Source organism: Lithobates pipiens, unplaced genomic scaffold, assembly GCF_037356315.1.
Source record: "Lithobates pipiens isolate NorthernLeopardFrog02 unplaced genomic scaffold, aLitPip1_a1.2 Scaffold_13, whole genome shotgun sequence".
Lineage (NCBI taxonomy): Eukaryota > Metazoa > Chordata > Amphibia > Anura > Ranidae > Lithobates > Lithobates pipiens.
Window position 1 is genome coordinate 345039416 of NW_027507718.1, and position 24871 is coordinate 345064286.

The window sequence follows — 24871 nt, forward strand, 5'->3', positions numbered from 1 at the left end:
CCCATGAACCGTGTCAGAGATACTCCACAGACAGAACCGTGATCCACCAAACAGGGGGGGTGGGGGGTAGATCTGTCAGCCAGAGTAGTACTGTGACACGGATGTTCCGTGTCCAGTCATATACTCCACAGGGAGACATTTAACGCATAACTAAAAGTCTGTGTGCGCTCGCAGACTACTGAATCTAGACTATCCGGCCTCTAACCCAGCCTGGCTGTGGATTGAAGATCTCCACAGTAAAAAATCCCAGGGGAAAAAAAAAAAAAAAAAAGCTTTGTAACTGCAGGTCCCAGTAGTACTCCTGAAACACTAGGCAGAAATAACTGGTTTGCCTATAGCAAAAAGGGGGTTTATACCAGCTTGGACTGTCCATAGGCAGTGCCAAGTTTTTTTTTTTCTTGCCCAGTGTACTACTCCTGTAGGTGGGGCTATAAACCCTATGGTCGAGAAATAGCTGCATCAATCAATGAACGAAACAGAAATACGTTTATTTAATGAACTGTGTCATATCACAAGGATTGTAGTATACAATTGGTTAAGAACATAAGCACAAGCAATAAAACCAATATTGTAATGTATCAATCGATATTTATGGATTCATTTGCATAGGTTTTTACACATTTCATTGATTATCTTGTAGCACTGCAATCTTTGTTTAACTTTATTGTGGGAATTGCTGGAGTTATATTTCCGCTGTTGTGATGTTTGAAATTTGTTCACTCTTGAAGCACAGAATACTGTTAATGTGGCACCCTTACTTCACCCACTTCGAATGGGCATACCAAGGAGAGGGTCTTCTTGGACTGGACTACAATAATGGATTGCCACTGCCCTGAAACTATATTTCAATCTGCAGTCAACGCCATACATTACACCAAGGAAAAGCGCCAAACAAGTCCAGAGTCTGCAGCAACATTACAAGCTAGTTTTCCATCTTCCTTATGGCAGGATGCAGGTACAGTCAGTGACCATGCATAACCAATCCAGAAACTGTGCCATTAGTCTAGAGGAGTGGAGTACAGTTGCATACCTGAAGATGGAATGCACACAGGAAAATCCCAAGTAAAAACCCTCAATAGGACACTAGAAAAAAAAATGAGGATTGCTGGGAGTGGTAGAGGTTATATGGGGGTTCTTATAGTCCTGTTTTACCAGTGAAAGCATATAACCCAGTTGTCTAAGACCTGTGTCCAGTGCTGTATAAGAATAAAAAAGGACATGCATAATTTTCTCTAATGTAGAACACAATTCACAAAAGTGTGTTACACTGCATAGCATGAGTGTGTGTGTGTGTGTGTCTTGAAGTAAATGAGCTAATGCATGTAATGTGCATGTTCCAGCAATGCACCCTATGGGTCTAAATATTTATTATACCTATAATTGCTACTAATTTTTCTTAAAGCAATCTGAATAACTCACTAGTGAAGTATGGCTTTAACATATTATATTGGTGACTCCAAGCTCTTAAAAACTCTCTAAGAAATGATGCAGAAGCAGACAGACAATTTATTCCAGGATAACAGTAATGAAGACCACGTGCCAGCTTTGCAGTCTTGATTGTGCGGCTTTCACTGGCATCCGCTGCCACACATTCTTCCACTTGGCTGATGGGAGCATAATTGGACTTGTGATATCCCCATTGATGTGCATGCTTCACAGACCTCAGTCTTAATCCATCCAAGTGCCTAAGCTGTAAATATCCTTTCTGGACTACTGAGCAGAATTAACATAAAAAAAGAAAAAAAACACAACTGTTTTGTTTAATGTTTTAAAGTCTAACCGCCTTTAGTGTTACATAATTTTCCATTTAGGTTTTGGCCAGGAGAACAGGAATCATTGATTGTTTCCTGACGATATAATCTCACGTAAGGAATCCTTCCACTCTTCTACCAGCTACTGTCTCTTGTATTCAGATGTCTCAAGTTCTTAAAGGGGGCCTTTAGTTTTCCGTGAATGCCATCAAAATTTAAGAACCACATACGAGCGAAAAGTGTGCAAGACTCCCGCTAATACCCATACTACAAGCATTAGCCGGACTTTCAACCTACTTTCATTCACATTCATTCTGCATACAACATTCTCTCTGCCCAATATAATACACTCACAATCATTCATTATAACAGATTGTAGTAGCTGCTATATTATAAAAACCTTCCACTTAGGAATCAACAAACTAGATTTACAACTCGCCTTATTACCTGCAAATAATAAAAAAAAAAACAGCTTATTAAAAGGTCAGCACCAAACCAGAGTTGTGTTCATGTCTCTATTTTATTGAGATAGAGAGGGAAATATAAAACATTTACGGAGAAAACATCTGGGTGGCTGCAACCAAAGACTGGCCTTCATCTTTTTAAAATGAAAAAAGTAATCTCTTCACCTGCTGGTGTACGAATTTTGTACAATGGAGGAATATTTGAATATGCTGAAAACAAAGCACTGTTACAAAGCTGGTTTACTTTGTATGCGAGAGAGCTTTCTCTGTTAATAAGTTCTCTTTAATGAGTTCAGATCTTCAAAATCAAGAAAGGAGGACACAAGCATTTCTTTCCATGTTGGGACATCTCTGACTTTTATACGTTTTCTTCATGGAAAAAAAATGTGACGGCTTCCAGGGATCACAGAACAAATAGCCATAACAGGATGTATTTTAATATAATGATGAAAGACAAAAGCCGCAGCCAAAATTATGCTGAATGTTTGAAACAGAATCCATGCTTGTCAAACTGCGATAAACAAAGTAAAATGTAAAAAAAAAACAAAAAAAAACAGATGCAGTTTATTAAAATCTTTTCCTTTTGATAATTTCAGGTTTCCAGTTCACTGGATGAGATTCTTCAGTCTGAAAGAGAGAAACACAAATTGTCAGGCTGAGTTTTCCCAATGTTTAGAAAAACTTTTTAAAAGCGTTAAAAGGAAAAGCACTGTGGGCGTCCGGTAAGCAAACATTCTAAGCATTTAAGCACCTTAAATTGATTGTAAACCAGATACGAAATATGAACAAGGCATATCCCTCTAGAGCAGGGATCCCCAAACTGCAGCCCTCCAGCTGTTGTGGAACTACAACGGCCCATGAGGCATTGTAAAACTGACATTCACAGACATGACTAGGCATGATGGGAATTGTAGTTCCTGAATAACTCTGTTCCTGTGTGCAGTGTGAAAGTGTGCATCCCTCCAATCAGCTCTCAGACCTCTCCTCACAGATCTCACATTCAAGCTTTATAAATTCTAGAATTTGAATGGATGTAGAAAAGAGAAGACTGCAGATAAACAGGTACAGCTTATGCAACAGGATTTGTTTCATCTCTGTTCATCAACAGAGGCAAATAACTTCACTGGGCATATGAAAGGGTTTCCAGCCACTTTGACCCGTCTAAATAAATCCACATGTCGCATGAACAGAATACTTATGAAATTACCAAAATCACAATATTTTAAGCATTGACATAAATAAGAAAACAATGGCGCAACCTAAACCCCAAGTAAACTAAATTGTATGGTCTCTTGGTAACAGGAAAATGCATTTCACATCCTTAGAGACTATAATCAAATTTTTTTCAACCAGACAAACCCTGTCTGGTAGACTTCCACTGCAATAAGAAGTTCACAAGGTAAACACTGTGCAGCACTAAGCAGAAAGCAGCAACTGCAAATTTAATGAGCAGTGTGCCTGTCACCTAAACACAGGTAGACTATATGACCAAAAACATTGGGACACTCATCCAAATTTAGGCTTAACGTACATGGGACGTTTTTACTACCTCTCATGAACGATTTAACTTGACAGATAGTAACCCACATTTAAAAAGTCAGTTTTGCCGCATTTGTGTTCAGAAGCGGTTGAAAAATAAAATAGCCAAAAGTAAAACACGCCTGTAAACGAAACACGGCTAAACGCGAGTTAACGCACTTAAAATGTCTCTAAACTCAGCGTTTGAACTCATTTATTTACTTTCCAAAAAAGGCCTCTAAACTCAACTGCCTAGAAATTACTATAAACGACCCTGTGTACATGTACAGATAAGAGAACACAGAGGAGAGTTTAGGAGCAGTTGAAATAAATGCCAAACTGCTCTTAAATGTCTGTTTAGCAGCAGCAGTAGTGTATATGAGGCCTTAGAGTTCGGGTGCATTCATTAAAGCAGAGGTCTCAAACTGGTGACCCTCCAGCTGTTGAAAAACTATAAGCCCCATGAGGCATTGAAAGGCTGACAGTTAAGAGCAAGACTCCCAAAGGCAATGGCATGATGGGACTTGTAGTTTCACAACATCTGGAGGGCCACCAGTTTGAGACCCCTGCATTAAAGGGTACTACTAATTCAACAGCTGTCAAGACATTTTAGACAACTATATGCTGCTATCCTTGTGGCAACAGTTTGTGGAAGGCCCCTTTAAGTTCCCGCATGCACAAATCTAACACATTAACGTGATAATAAAACTACAACTTTCTAGTTACGCCCAAGGGGCGATCCCTTAAGAAATAACCCCTCAGCATGCTACTGCAGCCTCAGTAAGTCAACAAGCAGTATAACGTAAAGAAAAATATGAGGGACGGGTGATGTGTCAGTGAATTACAGAGAAAAGGATTTTACGGTGAGTACAAAAAATCCTATTTTCTCTTATATTCACTGACTGACACAGCTTCTCTCTTTAGACCATTGGGATGTCCCCAAGCAGTGCCAAAACGAGGGGGTGGGAAAACAGCACAAAACTTCATCCACCATGGCATGTGGGAGCTAGAAAAAAACTTTACCCACAAAAAAAACTACAGTGTGTGGAATAACCACCACAAAAAAACAGGGTGCTCCTCAACATAGAAGCACTACCCTCAAACCGCACCAAAAACTGTGGTTAGGAATGCAACGGTGCATTAACTTAAAGGTACTGCGTTTTTACCCCCCCAAAAAAAAAACACGACAAAAGGAAAAAATTGCATATGCAATTGCAACTATACAGCTGCCTGCAAAACTTTGTGGCCAAAACAGGCATCACCCGATGCACTGACATCTACCTTGTAGAACTTTGTAAACATGTGGACAGACTACCAGGTCGCCGCTTTACACACTTGAGCGGCAGACGCTTGATGTTGGAAGGCCCAAGAGGTTCCGATTGCCCTCTTGGAGTGGGCCGTGACCGGAAAGGGGGGCACCTGCTCCCTCAAGGTGTAGGCTTGTACTACAATGTCTGATCCACCTGGAAATGGTGGCCGACGAGAACGCCATGCCATCTTTGGACCAGCCACCGAAACAAACAGCGAGTCTGACTTCCGGAAGGGAGCCGTGGCAGACAAATACACCTTCAGAGCCCGAACCATGTCCAGAGCATGAAGGGCTACCTCCTTAGGATGCGTCGGTTTAGGACACAGAGATGGTAACACAATGTCCTCAATGATGTGAAACGCTGAGACTACCTTCGGCAAAAAAGATGGTTGTGGACGCAAACCACCTTATCCTTGTGGATAACCAGATAGGGCTTGCAGGACAAGGCCGTCAGTTCTGAAACCCTCCTGGTCGATGTGATGGGCACTAGAAAGACCACATTCTGGGAAACGCTGATATTTTCAAATGGCAGTTTGTGAAGCGCACCGATAATACCAGGTTCAGATCCCACAGGGGTCACGGTGGACGCACCAGAGGGACTACACGTCTCACCTCTTGAGCAAAAATACTCACTATAGAGTGAAAAAACCAGAGGTCGCTCAAAAAAAAAAAGACAGCCAAAGCTGATATTTGTCCTTTAATAGTGCTTAACGACAATTTCTGGTCCACCCCTTGCTGAAGAAGCAGCAGCATCCTGGATATAGAAAAGGAGCTGGAACGCCAACCTTCCTCCTCACACATGGAGATGTAGACCTTCTAGGTACGAAGATATATCTTCCGAGAAGAAGATTTCCCTGCTCTCAACATAGTTGGGATCACTGAGTCCAACAGACCCCGGTTCCTCAACACCTGGCTCTCAATAGCCATGCCATTAAAGCCAGCGATGGTAAAGCAGGATGGAGAATCTGACTTTGAGACAGAAGGTCCTCTCGCAACGGCAGTCGCCAGGGAGCGTCTGCCACCAGGCACACTAGGTCTGCGTACCAAGGACGCTGAGGTCAATCTGGGGCAACCAGTATTACTGGGATCCCCTCGGCTTCCACTGTGCGAAGCAGACGTGGTAACAGTTTCAGTGGAGGAAAGGCGTAGATCAGGGGTGCCCGACCTTTTGAACAGCGAGGGCCACTTAAGCGACTTGGTAACTGATCGCGGGCCACAATGAGCGGAGCAGAAGGATGACAGTTCCACACTGATATGCTGCGGTTTACCCACACAGAGGTTGCAGACAAGTTCACCTGTGCTTTGCCATAGACTTCCATTATATCCTGCAGGTGTGGTGCACTTTCTGAAAGTGCACTAATCTTGCAGGTAATAACAGAAGTCTATGGCTCAGTGTAGATAACCCGCAGGTGTTCTGCGCTGCACCCGTGGATCATTTTGAAAGCAGCCCAGTAACCACCGCAGAACAGATATGCCCATATATACACTGTGATTATGCCACAGTAGTGGCGTTCTCTGACTGGATCCAGATCGGACACCCTTGCATTCTCATTGACCATGTGGAGAGGCATAGCCTGATCATTCTCAGTTCGAGCAGACTGATCAGCAACTTGGATTCCTCCGTCGACTGAACTCCCATCACTCCAACCCAGCCGAATAGGCTGGCATCCGTTGTGATCACTCTCCATTTCAGAGGTAAGAACGACTTCCCGGACTGAAGCACCGTGGACCTCAGCCACCAGATCAGGGAACCCCTGACTAACTGGCTCACCTGGATCTGTCGATCCATGGACAACAGAGATTTGTCCCACTTTGTCAAGATTTCCTTCTGCAGGACTCTGGTGTGGAACTGGGCATATGATAGTGCCTTGAAGGAGGCCACCATGAGTCCCAGGACTCGCATGCAGAAGCACCGCAATGACCACCTGCGGATCATCAGCGGTTTTACTGCGGCTCTGAGAGTCTGCAGCTTGTCTGAAGGGAGAAACACTCTCGCTTCCCTGGAGTCCAGCAGCAGCCTAGGTACTCCAAACGCCGAGTTGGTACCATCACTGACTTTTTTAGGTTCAACAGCCACCCAAATTCTTGCAGTATCTGCATGGTGATCACCACATCCTCTTCTAACTCTGAGGTGGAAGAAGCTCTCAGGAGATCGTCTAGGTAACCCACAATCGTGATCCCGTGTTGCCGTAGCAACGCCAACACAGGAGCCAATACCTTGGTAAAGACTTGGGGGACTGATACCAAACCAAAAGGGAGAGCCACAAACTTGTAGTGGGCTTCCCCACCTGCAAATCACAGAAACTTTTGATGCCGGAGGCATATGGGTATGTGCAGGTACGCATCCTGGATGTCTAAGGACGCTGGGGAGTCCCCATGATGGAGTGCAGCGACTACTGAGCGAACTGATTCCATTCTGAACCTCTGCCCTTTCAAAGTGATTGAGGACTTTTAGATCCAAGATTGGACGTACCCCTTCCTTCTTGGGAACTACAAATAGGTTTGAGTAGAACCGCTGGAAACGTTCCGATTCCGGAACAAGTACAATCACCCCGCAATTCAGCAGGTCCCTTACTGCCCCCAAGAGGGCCTCCCGGCAAACCGGGAGAACGGGTATGCTGGAGGGGAAGAATCTGTTTGTGGCCAAGAGAGGAGCTCTATCTTGTAGCCATAGGAAATCAGATCGCAGACCCATTGGTCGGACAGTCGAGAGGACCACCGGGCTGCAAACTCCAGAAGGCGATCCCCCCCCCCCCCCACTCGAGTCATGGGTGGGGGCAAACCTTCATGCGGTAGCACTTTTGTTCTCAGGCTTGCGGTTCCAGGGAAGTTTCTGTCCTTCCGTGGTCGTCCTGTCGAGCTGGGGACATTTAGCGGAGGCTCCAGGCAGACGAAAAAAGCGGTTTGTGAACGGAAAAAGGAGGGCCCTTACCTACAGCGTGGCTCCTTAGCCTTCATGGCCTGTGGGAGTAGAGTACTCTTAACACTTGTGGCATTCTTAATAATGTCATCCAAAGAGGCTCCAACGAGCCGGTCGCCAAGGAAGGGAAGATCCGTCAGGGCTTTTTTGGATGCCTGGACAGCAGACCAGCATTTCAACCAAATCAGGCACCTCAGCACCACTGCTGACACTAAAGCCTTGGATAACAGGGGGAGGGTATCCAGGGCCGCGTCACAAACGTACTTAAGGCCTTGCACTAGTTGGTCTGCTAGTTCCCACGCAGACAGGAGAAGCCTGCTGTTCTCCCAATTCGCGGTGCAACAGTTTTACCCACTCAGTGTCTGCGACACAAGTATGGATGCCAATACTGGTCGCATGGTTGACCCCACAATCGTAAACAAGGAATCACTGCCTTGGCCTTCCTGTCTGTGGGATCCTTGGATGCAGGAGTCCCCTCTACCGGGATCATGGTTACTTTGTTTAACCTCGATACTGGGGGGTCCACGACCGGAGGAGCCGACCACTTTTTCAGAAGGCTCCCCTCAAAGGGGCAACACACTGCCATGTATTCGGGGACCAAAAAGGTCTGTTGCAGTCGATCCCATTCCTTGTAAATGAACTTGTCAAAATAAGTCAGATACAGGAACACCTTAGGTGAATGGCTGGCTTACGGGACCCAAAAGGGACCACTATATCAGCAGAGGGGATCTGCTGGCTCCTGAATCCTCAGGGTATCACGCACAGCTGTGATAAGTGCTCCAACAAGCATTTTTTCACGCACGGACCCGGACAGGGACTCATCCTCACTGTCCAAACGGTCCTGGTCAGCGTCATCTGAAACGACAGAGCAGGGGTTACCAGCCTCAGCAGGGCCCGAGTCTGCATCAGAGCTCTCCCCCTGACAGGTTCTTCACTGTCCAGCAAGTAGTGCCCGTGTTCTCTGTCAGCTCCCAGGTGCAGAGGAATCCGCTCTGTGTCATTCAAAGCTGCTGCTAATGGCGCTGAAACCGCTCTGCAATGTGCTCATGCTCAAAGAAAATGGCCGCCCAGCCCAGCATAAGGACATAAAGCACTGGGAAAATGGCCGCTGGATTACAGGAACACACGCAGTCTCTAGAGAAGCTGAAAAAACGTGCTCAGGCTTCTAGAAAATGGCTGCCGGCATCCAGTATAAGGACAAATCACAGGGAAAATGGCCGCTCAGACACAGGAGAGCATGCTTTCCCTTGCCCATACCCAAGATGGCCACTGACACTGAAAAACCATGAGGGACAGAGCTAGAAAATGGCAGTGATCAGCGCTGCAGATATCTCAGGCACAGCCTCACAGGAACCCCCAGGGACATGAAAAACATCTCTCAGGACACAGCCAGCCAGCGCAGCCACCCCCCCCCCCCCCCGAGAGCCCCTGCACATGACACACACACAGCAAAGCAGCATCCCCCACAGGGAGGGGGGAGGGAAGATAGGGACAAGGAGAGAAGAGAGGGACCCCCGAATCGACCTCCAAGGGAATGCCCAGCCCCACCGAGGCAGGGAGAGCTGTACCTACCAGTCCTGAAGAGCTGGGAGACATTCCAGTACAGACCCACTCTCTGATCAGGGTGGATCCTGGCCTCGGCACACTGACACAGACGACCGGTCATATGTGCGCCCCAGAACATAAAAGCTCACCGACCACCTCTGGAGCTGAGGTACATCGTGGCTGGCCTAGCGCGTAGCTGCGACCTGCACACGCTCGCTGGCCAGGCTGAGGAGACTACAAAGATAAGGGTATCCAGCCTGTCACCCAGCCGGCTGTTGATAGCATATCACAGGATCTTTCATCTTGCGCAAAAAGCAAAGCTTCGGCAGTAAAACCACAGACTGATGGGCCTGCAGGGTTCCTAGGTCCTTCTCCTTCACTAGGCAAAATAAAACTGAGGCTGCAGTAGCATGCTGAGGGGTTGTTACCTAAGGGATAGCCCCTTGGGCGGAACTAGAACGTTCTAGTTTTATTATCACGTTAACATGTAATGCCTAGTCCTCTCCTGAAGGTGGCATAACAACCCAATGGTCTAAAGAGAGAAGCTGTGTCAGTCGGTGAATAGAAGAGAAAAAAAAAATTATAAAAATCCCATAAATCTATCCCCTATTTTGTACCGGGGTTATAAGTTTTGCAAAAACCAATATACGCTTATTGCGATTTTTATTACCAAAAATATGTAGAATACATATTGGCCTAAACTGAGAAAAAAATTAGCTTTTTAAAAAAAAATTGGGGATGTGTATAACAAAAAGTACAAAATAGTGTGGTTTTTTTGTTTATAGTGTAAAAAATAAAAACTGCAGAGATGGTCAAATACCACCAAAGGAAAGCTATATTTGTGGGGGGGGGGATCAATTTTGTTTGGATGCCGTGTAGCACGACCGCACAATTGTCAGTTAAATCGATGCAGTGCCATATCGCACAAAATGCTTTGGTCATTGAGCAGCCAAATCTTCCGGGGCTGAAGTGGTTAAAAGGCTGATTATTCCAGGGCAGCCATCACATTGGATTTCTAAATATTATATTATGAATTGCAAGCTAAAATAAGAGGTTTAGTGCCGATTATAGCATGCTAGGATTTTGTGTTTGTGTCATGCAACAGGCTGTGCAGGAAATGCCATGCAAGATCTTACATTTAAAAGGTGGCTAAAATGATTGCTTTCTGGCATTAAATGTTTCTAAGTAAGAACCACAAAAGTTTGAGGGAATCATTTATTCAGCTGGTTATAAAGCGGTCTCAATTTATCTGAATACTCAAATGAAAAAACTTCCTCAATGTGATCTTTTTATCGGATAACAGCAGCACTCCATAAATCGAATTAAAAAGAAAGACTGCTCAGCAGAGTTTCATTAGAGACCCGCAGACACACTATGGACAAAAGTATGAAAAGAAAGTGAAGACATTGAGAGGAAAAAAAAAAGTTCAGCACATGCCCTGATAACCAAAGATCTACAGATCTCTTCCCACAGTAAATGCCCCAAATACTTTTGCACTCCAGTGATGTTTGTTTCTATCTAGGGTTTACCAGTAAAAGCAACTTTGACTTAATGCCTCACTCCCATAGACTCCTTTCATGCTATAAGACTGGTCCCTGTAGCCTCTTCTCTAAAGTGCTCCAGTGGTCGCATGTAGTTTGACCAATAGCCATGCATTGTAAGCAAGGAAGCAGAGGGACCGCTTATGACCCAGAGAATCAGCAAGAAGAGGACAGCTGGGAGAGCAAAGGATTATAGAAGCCTTTTTTTGTTTTACTGGTACCCTAAGCATAAATGAGCATCCAATTGATGCATTGTGGGGGGGAGGGGGGATGCAAGGGATTTTTCCCTGGAGTTTTTTAGTGTGTGCCCCCCAAATATCTTGTTTGTTATTGTATGGATTCTGACCAAATCCTTTTGAGTGAGGAGCACCCCACTCCCTCATTAAGTACCTCTCATTAGTGTTCACCTATGTCATGGGTGGAGACCTCAAGTTCTCCAATATAGAGGAGTGTATTGTTCCCATGGTTCAGAGAAGCAGCATCTCCCTAGCTATGGATAGTGTAGGGCCCACTAATCATGGGGTACTTTGTCGCAGTAAGTGGGCTTAAGCACCATATAGCAATGTGGTGTAACCAAATCCCAATATTTTTTGATAATGTTTTGTAAAAATGTCTAGGTGTTTTAAAATAAGCCTTGCTGGAGGTTAATGTCTTTTTTGCATGTGTGTGCTGTAATATTTTGTTCTTTCATAAGAGACAGAGATCGTGGCTCAGCCCCTGCCTCACTGGCTGTGACTGAGCCAATGGCTCCCGCTGCTGCATCTCAGCCAATCAGGAGGGAGAGACTCATGTCTCGTGTACAACTCTGGTTCAAGATCGGGTTTAGGCAAGTATTGTTGGGAGGTGCATAGAATGCAGGAAGGTAAATAACCTTCACCCTTTACAACCACATTAATGGATGAGTAGGTGGAACTAAAATATAAGAAGCAAAATTCCAAGTGCCAAACACTTTAAAATGAGACAGCAATGGCTAGCCTAACTTTACAGCATCCATACAAACCAGAAATGACAGAATTTACCTTGCCACTCGCCTTCAAGCTAAATCCTTGAAAAAGCCCTTCTTTGCAGGGGGTTGTGCCCACAGTGCAATGGTTAAATGCTTGTTTATATCGAGGGCGACGAGTGAAGCAGTTTTACTTACTTGATCCTCCATGCTGCTAGACTGATCCCTGCAACCTAATCCATCAAGACCAATGCCAATACCATAGCCCCGCACTGGACGCAGAAACGCTGAGAGACAATCCACTGCCAAAGCAACTCCATTAGAAGAGAAGCAGAGGATCAGGTAACTAAAAATGCTTTTCATGTCCCTAGACTAAATGAGCATTTAGCCCTTTCTAGCACAGCCCCACTGTAAGGGAAAACTTTTACTTTTCCCGAAGTTGAACTTTAAACTAAAGTCAGTTCATTAGACTTTTAAAGTGGTTCTAAAGGCAGAAGTTTTTTTATCTACATGCATTCTATGCATGAAGATAAAAAAATAAAATAAAATAAAAACTTGTGTGTGCAGAAGCACCCCTCAGCCCTCTAAGACTTACCTGAGCCCCATCTCGATCTAGCAATGTTGCACAAGAGCCTTGGCTGTCCGGAACTCTCCATTCTGATTGTGCCATTGGCTCGCGTTGCTGTCAAAGTCAGTGAGCCAATGAGGAGAGAAAAGGGGTTGGAGCCAAGCTGCAACTCCGTGTCTGACTGGACAAACAGAGCAGCAGCTCGAGTGACCCCCTCAGCAGGGGATACACAAAAATAATCTCTATATAGTTGGATGCTCAATGCTGCTTTGGACCTGAAACAGCATTAGTTAGGTCTGTATTATAGTGTAACACTGAGGCACCCAGCTCATTTACATTAGTATAATAGCTATTGGCATACACTTCAAGTATTTATTTCTTGATCAGATTTTACTTTGCCTATACTTGAGAAGGACTTAAACACTCCAAAGTAAAATGTTTCAGATGTCTGTATGTCATGTGTCTGCAAAATTTCATAAACATGCTAAAAGCTAAATTGAAAAAAACTGTATTCGCATAGCCTTGATAATCCATACTCCCAGGCTTAAAGTATAACTTACCTTAAAGTAAAGCTACTAGCATGTATAAAGTGCAGGTAGTTAGAGGTGTCTGCACATACAGCTTTTACTTTCTGCTCTAAGACCAAATGTCAGGCTTTTCTAAACACAAAAAGCTTCAACACTTCAGTGCTAGAGCTTTGCCTAATCAGAATGGGCAGGGACCTCTAGATGCCTGCATTTATTTATTAGAAAAAGGAATGCACAAGTTTGCCTTAGCTCTACAAGTCCTGTGATGATTGGAGGCCTTCAAGACGCATGTTAGTTTTGGTGCAAGACAACAGATGCACTAAAAAGGGACTTTGTTTCTCTTCATATAATAAAAGCTTATAAAAACAAAAAAGTTAAATGGCTAAAGATGCTAAGCCAATTGTCTTGTAACAAAATGGAACACATACCGCAGTGTCATCCTCTCTGTAGACTTTGATAGTTTTGTCGGCTTCAGCAGTGATCAGTCTGCTCTCGGACTGGTCAAACGTACATGCAAATATACCAGATTCACTGTCTAGAGAGCCTGGCTGGACAGCAGCGTGAATTCTCTGGAAATTATAACCCGTCCTCCAGTCCCATAAGTGCATTGTTCCATTATCCGCTGTAGGGCAGAAATGAGAGGTGTCAGACAGAAACCACACCTAGCTCAGTCAATGAGCGCTGCTAAAATGTCTTTTCTCTAAAGGAAAATCGGCAGAAATTGTTTCTTACCTCCTGACACCAACACACCATCAGAGTTCACTGCCAAAGTGTTGATTATAGCATTGTGGCCAGAAAGGTTTTGGATAAAGTTTCCATCAGGGAATTTCCACTGCTTAATATTATCCGGTGACCCAGATGCAAATGTGTACCTAGAATAAAAGCCAAGATGGTGAAGCATACAAACGTAATAGATAATTTTGGAACTGACTGTGCGGCACAAAACACAGTTGTGCTGACTTTAGCGACAAGCTGAGAACTGCAGCAGTGGCACTTATTGTATCACGTAACTAGATTCTGTGAACGTAAATCTATTTTGGGCTCCTCTGAAGGCCAGTTGTCAGGATATGCAGAAAAAACGTTTCAGTAAAGAAAACTATTACTGGTCTTTCAGCTATCTTTCTTCTGCTTTTTGCATTTCAGTCACACTTCATTTCAGCCCAGGCAAACAAAATATTTCATTATTGACTACTAAGTACTCGATTCTCTGAAGCGCTGTGATGTTACTGACCACAAATCTTATTCCTTGGGAAAAAAAAGAAATCAACACCATATTGTTTAACTACACTTTCAGAGGGTCACTGAATACAAGCTGGTGTAACAGAGCAATACATCCTGAACATTCCCAAGAACATCTGTATAATGGGAGGATAGGGGATGCTTCACTTATGATCTGAGCTGAGAGTTGGATGATGCATTGTTAGTCATTTTATGCTCTTTATAAAAGGCTTTTAGGCATCATTCACACCATGGTGCAGAGATGTCAGTTTTTCTGCGTTCTGCAAGGGCAGAAAAAAATTAATAATTGTTCTCTATGTGCCATGTTCACACCACAACACTGGTATCACATGTGGATTTTTTCTGCGCTGGAATCTGCAACATGTATGCAGTTTTCTGCATTGGGAAAAAAAAACTGACATGACATCAACATTGGTGTGAATAGGGTACATAACTGATGGGTTTGAAAACTGATGTCAGCGTGCATGAAAGCCGATTTGAAACTGATGTCTCTAAGTGAAATCTGCATGGTTTTTCCATCAGTTTTCATGCAGGTATGGTGTGCGAGCCCTTAATGATGAACATGAAAAAGGTACACGATCAGCAGCTAAAAGCAGATTTTTTTTAATAGAAAGCTGAATATCTACATGCTTGCAACATTAGAAGTTATGAATTTACATTGCACAACATAAAACAAATAAAAAAAGCAACTAACATAATTGCAAAGGCCCCGATATTCAAGTAGGGCTCAACAAATCCCAAGCGTCTGGTCGCCATGGCGACTAGAAAATGCGTCCCAGCGCCCAGGTTCACACATCTGTCTACTTAAATCGCAATGTCATTCCAGTTTGTGTGATTTCAGTACAGGTTCAATTCCCCCCCCCCCAATCAATAATCGCATATGTGTGAACCAGGGAGGCTCTTTTTACATCTGGGCATTTTGGGATTGCAGCAGAATTGCAATGCGATTTGCAGTGATTGCCGGGCAGTAAATCACATAAGAATGATGGCAAAACTGCACCATGATTTAGGGGCCCTTGAAATTAATGACAGCTGAACCTGCGTTTTGCAATTGTAGAGAGTTTTGAGATTGTGGGCAGAACTGCAGTGATTCTGCTGCAATTACAAAACACCAAGGTGTGACCGGGGCCTAACAAAGCAAAGTCCCCCCATTATAGGTTTTTGTCATTCTTTCCACACAGCCTATAACCCTGACATAACGGCGTTACACTGGGGTTATGGGCTGGCTGCTCTACTGTAAGTAAGTTAGGGTTCCTAACTGGTAACTGGTTCCTAACTTTTTTAGCTGACTCCTAGATTTAAAAGGAAATTTGTCAAGCACCGATTAAAAAAAAAAGCATATTTTGACATTGTATAAAGAAAAGATAAAGCATTATCTGACCTGTATGTGTGCACTTGAAAAGTCAGCAAGGAAAGGTTTAGTGCACAAGAACACGAGGTTATACCTCAACTCTAATTTATATAAGACTTTAGTGGTTGCTGTGATAACACCAAGGGGTGCTTCTATTTAAACTGTGCAGTTGCTGATTGTTCCCTAGATTCTGAGGAAGTCCCACTGGGACACAACGTGCCAAGTAGGGTTGGCCCTTGGCGTCGGCATGCTACTGGGTGGAGTTTCAGCAAAGCCAAATGGCTGCAGTGATTGCAGTTAGACTAGACAGTGGAGAGAATGCACAGGTGCCATTACATGCGGTATTACAAGCTCTGTTTAGGTGACTAATATTTTGAGGCCAATAAACTTTTTTATACGGGCAGAATTAGAGGTGATTTTGAGGAAATTTCTGTATGTAGTAAAGGCAGCATTGTCAAGCAGGGTGATATTGCCCTGAAAGGAGGGTTTGGTGCATTGGCTGGCATCCCACAAGGACAGTGTGATGGAGGGCCTGGTTATATCTGTATGATGACTAGTGTTTATTGACCTACTATATATTTGGGGGTCAAAATCCTGATGGTAAAAAAAAAATCTTATGAACATACGTGGTGATCACATGGTGACACTGAATGAATATTTAATGGTTTGATTGTACTTTTAAGAGCTTTAAGAGCTAATATAAATCTTGTATAATAATAATTGCATATTATTGGAGCACACAAGTTTGTGACACTTTTGGGTACAGCGACATTTAAATTTTTTTTTTTTTATTTCATTAATTTTGCACCACAAATGTTATAGCAATTTATTTGATGTAAATGTTTTTAGTTTGAGAGATTAGTAATATTTTTGGTATATTCACATTTTGATTTCATTACTATAAGTGGAGTGCTACACTTTTCTATTATATAAAGAGGAGAAATTGCTTTCTTGGGGGGAAAAAATGCTGCACAATTTAAAGTCTACTGCGATAACTTCATTTCATCCTCTGGATTTATTTCAGATGCATATACCAAACACACATGTACAAAAGCCATAGAGATGCACATTCAATCATATGTAGGCAGTAGATATCTTATTGTCAACTGGAATGGGAAAGGAGGGGCAGAGATCATTTTAAAAGGGAGAAAATAATCTTCCAAAGAAATCCCCACAATAGAATGAATATGTACGTTGATAATGAAGGTGTTTTACTTAGAGGCTAGCAATGAGTAAAACAAATTTCCACTATGATATTGTGAAGTACGATATGTTGTACAAGATCAAATACTGAAGAAATACACTTACTGCCGTGGATGTAATACAACAGATCTGACAGACTTCTTGTGGTTTGTCAATGTGACACGAGTCTTTCCACCCACCATATCCCAAAGCCGAATGGTGGTATCGTGGCTTCCTGAAAAGACAAAATTTATTAAAAATGCAATTAGGAACCAAAGAAAAAGATTAATACAAAATTCAGTTTTACGGGTCTATACTTCCTAAAATAAAGAGGAAACCGGTACATGACCAAGTAAAAAAAAAAAAAACCCATGACAAAAAAAAAAAATCAGCAGTAGAGATAAGTTATTAAAATAGAGATACAGATACATTTACATGCATGGCTTCATTACCAACCAAAGTTGGCCCTTTCCCACACCCCAGCAACATCTTATACGCAAACAGATTTAGACGCCTTTCAAACTGAGGTGGTTTTCAGGCGTTTTAGCTCTAGAAAGCCTCTAAATTGCACCTGAAAAATCATCTCCTATTCACTTCAGTGCGTCTTTTCACACTGGGGCGGTGCACTTGTGGGACCTTAGGAAAAGTTCTGCAAGCAACATCTTTGGGAGCGACACTCAGCCCATTGGAAAGAATGGGCAGTGCTTCAGAAACGCAGCAACACAGGCTTTTTTTAACCCCTTCTTTGGGGTTAAAAGCACCCTGCTAGTGGCCGGAAAGAGGCGCATTTGCACATAGGTCGACTTAACAGCTGTCAATCGCCGATAAGACGAGCTGCACTTTACCACTAACGGCCGGCGCTTTCAGTGTGAAAGCAGCCTTAGGAAAAATGATCAAACAGCTCCTTAGAACTGCTGTGTTCAAAGCTCCAAAGCAGCCTGTGATGACCAGAGGTGCTCAGCCATAAATGAACAGCCATACAGCATTTAATTCATGTCAGACTGTCAGAACTGCCCTAGGCAATGAACATCCAGCTTAAAAGATCCGGCACCTTTATTCATAAAGGAATACGTTTGCGTGTAAACTGTGATTAGATCCAGATAAAACCAGCAGACTCACTAAAGACAGCAGTGGAAAAAAGCAATAACAATATGGAATTTTCAATACCCTATAGCATTCAAATTTCATTTTACCATAGTCTGATCAGTAAAAAGTAAAATCTAGTTGCTATGGGTTGCTGTATCTAGTATATCACTACTCACTATTTATTACTAAAGTCCACTGGATCGCTTGCATGAAAGACATGGACACACGATGTATGGCCAATGAAATGCTTCACTTCTGCCATACATTTAGGAACAGCAGAGTATGAACCATATTTCTGGAGCGCTGTTTTTTAAGCCCGTCTCCTCTCTTGTACATCTTATCTGCATGCTGTATCTATGTGACCTGTATATCAACACCTTCACCTCCACTGTACTGCAACATCAACCCCCTCATTTCCATCATCCCACTGTACACGACTTGTACATTAACCCCTTCATCACCTCCTCCCTCTGTGTATGACCTATACACTTCAATACCAGTATGTTTCTTCATTTGTGGCAAAAAAAAAAACACATCAGGGCAGGGGTGTCAAACTGGTAGCCCTCCAGCTGTTGCAAAACTTCAAGTCTCACCATGCCTCTGCCTGTGGGAGTCATGCTTGTAACGGTCAGTACTGCCTCATGAGACTTTTAGTTCCGCAACAGCTGGAGGGCCGCCAGTTTGACACCTGTGCCTTAGGGCTATGTACTTTCCAAAAAGGGCCATTTTGGGGGATTTTGTATGGTATTAGCATTTTTATTTGACACAGATCAGACATTATGAAAGTTTTTTTCCCCCTTTATGCAGTAAAAAAAATAATAATATATATATATATTCTAGAGATTATTAAATACAACCAATAATTCCACCCAAAGAAAGCTATCTGTATCCAATTCAATTTTATGTCATTTTATGAGACAATGTTGCATGACAGAGCAATTGTCAAACTATTGCAGTACTGAAAACAGATAACAAAATGGGTGGAACATGCTGGTATTCATGTGGTTAAAGAAAGGCTTAATATAATGAGAAGACAGAGAACTCCAACAAACCTATCCTGATAGCAGGAGCTACAAAGATGTACAGTAGATGCAGAGCAGCTGAAATTAACAAAGACAAAAACGACGTGCCAGCAAACAGCATGCTTTAAATCTGCAAACTTCACAGAGTAACACCTTCACAGGCACAGGGCACCAGAAACAAGGCACTTGCACACAAATAAGCCATCATCTTGGGTTAATTTCTCTTACAAGAAAGAGTACATGTTGTACAATGCTTCTGTCTTCCAAAGTCAGCCCGCTTCCTTTTATTTTATATCATATTTGTTTTTCACTTTTTCAGTAGAGGCATTAGCTTTGCCATAACCGATGGTAATATTACGTGACTATAATTTAGAAAGGCTATACTTATCTGTAGTCTTCAATCCCTTTAGCAGGAAAACTACTTTCCTGATGGACGTATGATGGTTTTTCAAAAATGTGTTTTGTTTTTAGATATACAAGAAAAAGTTCAGCTGGGTTTAATGTACAAGTTTATGTACATTGAAGCAGACATATATACATATTACATATGCATATACTGCTTTGCAATGCTATACAACAGTTGGGCTTACTGTTCCGCCTCATTATACAAGACTTTGGAGCCCATATACATAGTGGTACTGAAAAACTATAAAGCCACATTGGTAAGCTTTACAAAATGTTTCTAGCACACTGTTGGCTTTGGAACTGATACAGCTTTGCTGCATACAATGAACATGTGCAGACAAAAGCCAGACAGACTACTGAGTGCCTCTGACTGATCTTAGCTGCTTCTCCTAGAAAGTTCTCAGTACAGTAAAGCGCAGACTGTAACAGCAACTCTTCTAACCTGGGTGTCTCTCTCCTCTGAAGTCAGCATCAAACAAGTTTAACTTAGCCCCTTACGAACAGGTTTTTCACCAATGCTGGTTAGACATAGATACTTCTTAGCCCTTGTACACACGGTCGGACATTTCAACAACCAAACCGTCGGATTTTGTCCGAAACTGTTGTATACACACGGTCGTAATTTCGTTACGATGGCACTACGTTCACGCTAGTAGCCAATAGCTTTGATGTAGGAATTTGATCTGAGCATGCGTGGCACTTTGTCTGATCGGAATTCTCTACACATGATCGGAGTATGTCCGATCGGACCAATTTTTCGGAAAATATTTCCAGCAAGTTGGAAAATTTGGTCCGACGGAAACAGTCCGATGCAGACCACACACAGTTGGATTATCCGACAAAACGGTCCAATAGGACACATTCCGACGGATTCTCTGACCGTGTGTACAAGGGCTTATAGTGAGACTATCCTATTAGCTGTATTGAAGAAGGCTGAAAAAGGCAGGGAATTGGCCAAACTCCTATAGGTCACAGATGGAGAGAAAGTAGAATAACCTAGTAGTTCTGTGCATTTGAAGAACAAGACCTAGAGAAGGAAAGGCAGAATGGCTGCTTTACCCTGGAAATTGACAATTTGGCAATTTACAGTTGTCGAATGAACAGGTAAGGGTGTGTCAGGGCTCAGGACAAGACCCGAGGGTTAAAGCCAGGGAGGACATGTCATGGCAAAACAGAAAGCCACAAAAACATTGTTTTTTTGTAGTATGGATCAGGCATAGACTAAAAATTCATGCTGAGGAAGGATGTCAGGAAAGACCTTGGCACCAAGACAATAAAAGGTTGGGGTAAACAATCCTGGTATGACAAAGGCAGAGGTTGGCAATTAAAGTTTTGTGTACCTTCTGTAAAAGGTAGAAGAAAAATGTCAGTAGACTACTCCAACTCCACAATGAGGGTGAACCACTAGCATGAGAAGTGCTTTTTAGCAGCTCTGGTGAGCTTAGAGGAGGAATGTTTACCATGGCCTGTAGGACCCACAGTAGATAACAATTGCTTCTGAGGGGGGTGCGAACGAATCTAATCAGTAAAAATAGGGGATACCCATTCTAAAAAAAATTGTGAACTCAGCTATTGGGTTCTGAACCCAGAGAAGAACTTATGGTTGGGATGTTAAAGACAACCACCAATTTCAAATAGGTAAACATTATAATAAAGATACCCATTAAGCTGTATAAAAAGACAAAGTTAAGGGAAAACACTGAGAGTGCAAGTCCCCTACACCTGTGCCCTATGAATCGCTTGTCGCATAGTACTGCAATATGTTTTGTGGGATAAGGATGTAATCTATACTACAGAGCCATCAAGACATGAATACCAGGAAAAGGTATATATAGGGGTACAGGGGAACCCCGTCTTACCTTGGGGAAAAGCGATTTCTCGCGGGCAATTTGTCAGGGCAATAGCTGGTGTTAGCGCTTCAATCATTACGGCACCATGCTCGATATGGTGTCAGGGTAATTGAAGCGCATTATTTCTATTTTTACATTGTAGTAATAAATGAAATAGTTCAACTCTCATAATGCAGAATTAGTGGGAGCCCTGAGCATGTCACTTGCCACGTCGCCTGCCACGTTGCCTGCCACCAGATGCGGAATGTCACTTGCCACGCTGCCTGCCACCAGATGCGGAATGTCACTTGCCACGCTGCCTGCCACCAGATGCGGAATGTCACTTGCCACGCTGCCTGCCACCAGATGCGGAATGTCACTTGCCACGCTGCCTGCCACCAGATGTGGAATGTCACTTGCCACCAGATGTGGATTGTCATCTGCCATTTTGCATGTTACCAGATGTGGACTGTCACTTGCCACGCTACCTGCCACAAGATGTGGAATGTCACTTGCCACGTCACCTGCCACTCTGCCTGCCACAAGATGTGGATTGTCACTTGCCACACTGCCTGCCACCAGATGTGAATTGTCACTGCATTGGTGGCAGCACTGGTCCATTTAGGGCAGAGGCAGGCCTCTGTGCAGTGGTGGGTTCCAGTGAAAGCAGGAGAGCGGTGAGAGATGTCATCTCTCTGCTCACCGCTGTACCTCTGACATTGAGGCTGACAGAACACCGGCCATAAGAAGAGCGGTGATGCGGTGGGGGGGGGGGGAATGTCCGGCTCGCTTAAGGCTGCCACCTGTCTGCCAGCAGAAAGGCTAGAGTAGTGCTTTTCCCTGATTTTCCCAAAAAGATCAGAAACAGAGGCCCAAATTTCAAACTGTGGCTTCAAAAGTTAGCAGGGCTTCATGTGCTATCCTGCCTGACTATATGCATTGTTACTAATGGAGAATTACATTTTACTGTTCCTTGGTGTCTACTAAATGGATGGACAGACTGCAAATGACAGCTATTCAAACCTCTGCTGCCTGACAGGTGTTCACTGCTTGGGTGATCCAAGAAAGCTGCCTACATTGTACTGCCTGAAGGCGGGTAAGTATTGTTCTCAGATGCTACATGTTGATCTACTGTGGTTGTGCTACTGAATTCCTTCTGATGAGTACCTGGTAGTTCTTGTATGCTGGCATTAAGCATTACAGTCACTGCTACACTGGAAAAGTCATATTTTAAAGGATTATAGATTGCATTTGTTATGTTACTTGCTTAGAAATAGTTAATTCAAAGCAAGTATCACAAAGAAATAAAATATAATAAACCGAAGGTATGTACATGTATGTTGACCTTTCAGTCTACCTATTATAACTCCAATGCATAAGAATTTTCTCTTTACCAAAAGATTTTTGCCATGGCTTACCTGTGATGATCTGTGGTTCTGCAGCCTGACACCTTACTGTTGCAACAGCATTTGTGTGTCCAACAAGGGTGTGAACCCCAGCTTTTGTTCTTATGTCCCAGATCTGTTCAGCGAAGGGAAAATAGTAAGTTTATAATGTGCAGTGAGACAATAGAAAACATATCTGTAGTAACCACAAAGTTTTCATGTAGTACAAAAAATAAACTACTACTTACACGAGCAGTTGAATCTCTGCTACAAGTGACAAGCACATCAATGGTGGGATGCAAATCTAAACCATACACTGCACTCAGGTGACCGTGGTAATGCCTTATGACCTAATATGAACAAAATACAATATAGGTTAATATATAAAATAAATGTAACTGTAAAGATTTGTAGGGTAAATTGTTTTTTATTATATTACATTGAAGCAGGTTTTCAAGTTACAAAAACAAAGGGTACAGCTACCTATCACAGAAACCTATTGCACATCCCCTTTTACACAAACATTCAATCTGTCCGTTTTCAGCCATCTGTTGATTGGCAATTCACCCTATACAAGGTGACAGAACACACAGCAGCTAGAATGATCACCCCTCCAGATGCTCTGCGAGCTGAGCTAGGGGGCAGTTTAAGATCTATAAATTCATGGCCGAAATTGTTGGCACCCCAGAAATCTTTCCAGAAAATAAAGTATTTCTCACAGAAAAGTATTGCAGTAACACATTTTGCTATACACGTTTATTCCCTTTGTGTGTATTGGAACAAAACAAAAAAGGGAGGGAAAAAAAACAAATTGGACATAATGTCATGCAAAATTCCAAAATTGGGCTGATCAAAATTCTTGCCACCCTTAACTTGATATTTGGTTGCACACCCTTTGGAAAAAAAATAACTGAAATCATTTGCTTCCTATAACCATCAATAAGTTTCTTACACCTCTCACCCGGAATTTTGGGCCACTCTTCCTTTGCAAACTGCTCCAGGTCTCTTACTGGAAGGGTGCCTTTTCCCAACAGAAATTTTAAGATCTCTCCACAGGTGTTCAATGGGATTTAGATCTGGACTCATTGCTGGCCACTTTAGAACTCTCCAGCGCTTTGTTGCCATCCATTTCTGGGTGCTTTTGAGGTATGTTTGGGGTCATTGTCCTGCTGGAAGACCCAAGATCTCAGACACAAACCCAGCTTTCTGACACTGGGCTCTACAGTGCGACCCAAAATCCCTTGGTAATCCTCAGATTTCATAATGCCTTGCACACATTCAAGGCACCCAGTGCCAATGGCAGCATAACAGCCCCAAAACATCATTGAACCTCCACCATATTTCACTGTAGGTACTGTGTTCTTTTCTTTGTAGGCCTCATTCCATTTTTGGTAAACGGTAGAATGATGTGCTTTACCAAAAAGCTCTATCTTGGTCTCATCTGTCCACAAGACGTTTTCCCAGAAGGATTTTGGCTTACTCAAGTACATTTTGGCAAACTGTGGTCTTGCTTTTTTTATGTCTCTGTGTCAGCAGTGGGGTCCTCCTGGGTCTCCTGCCTCAACATTTAATTTAATTTAAATGACGGATAGTTTGCGCCGATACTGATGCTCCCTGAGCCTGCAGGACAGCTTGAATTTCTTTGGAACTTGTTTGGGGCTGCTTATTCACCATCTGGACTATCCTGCATTGCAACCTTTTGTCAATTTTTCTCTTCCGTCCACACCCAGAGAGATTAGCTAGGGCCATGGGCTGCAAACGTTTTGATAATTTTGCGCACAGTGGACAAAGGCAAATTTAGATCTCTGGAGATGGACTTAACCTTGAGATTGTTGATATTTTTTCACAATTTTGGTCCTCAAGTCCTCAGACAGTTCTCTTCTCCTCTTTCTGTTGTCAGTGCTTAGTGTGGCACACACAGACACACAACCTGGTCTCTTTATAAATTTACTAATAATTTAATAATAGAAATAATAATTTACAAAAAAAAAAAAATAAATAAAAGGAATATTGAGTTGTTTTGTCTTAACACACAGAAGCTAGGAAGGAACTTCTAGAATAGTATTCTCATGATTTCCTATTATCATTGATATAAACCAAATGGTATGGTTAACAAGAATATCATGGAGGTCACATAGGTTTGCTTACAAACCTGCCAAATTCAGCTGTCAATATGGATCACAAATTAGGTGTAAATTAGTCAAAGGAGTTAAATGTCAAGTCAACCGATTAATACAGACACTGCTTTTCTTTTGTATAGTCAAAATTTCTCTCAGGACTTTATTT

At 42.8% G+C, this 24871-nt stretch overlaps 1 protein-coding gene across 1 annotated transcript in view; it reads right to left on the minus strand.

Moving 5' to 3' along the window:
* Window positions 1–2252: 2252 nt before the first annotated feature.
* PLRG1 (pleiotropic regulator 1) overlaps window positions 2253–24871 on the minus strand; it is a 97918-nt gene continuing 75299 nt past the window's right edge. Inside the window, exons 10-15 of the mRNA XM_077477071.1 lie at window positions 22834–22935; window positions 22619–22721; window positions 16985–17093; window positions 13819–13958; window positions 13515–13708; window positions 2253–2842 (exon numbers count right to left, since the gene is read on the minus strand). Of these exons, the coding sequence (XP_077333197.1) occupies window positions 2783–2842; window positions 13515–13708; window positions 13819–13958; window positions 16985–17093; window positions 22619–22721; window positions 22834–22935 (708 nt within the window). The 3' untranslated portion in view covers window positions 2253–2782. The remainder of the gene's footprint in view (window positions 2843–13514; window positions 13709–13818; window positions 13959–16984; window positions 17094–22618; window positions 22722–22833; window positions 22936–24871) is intronic.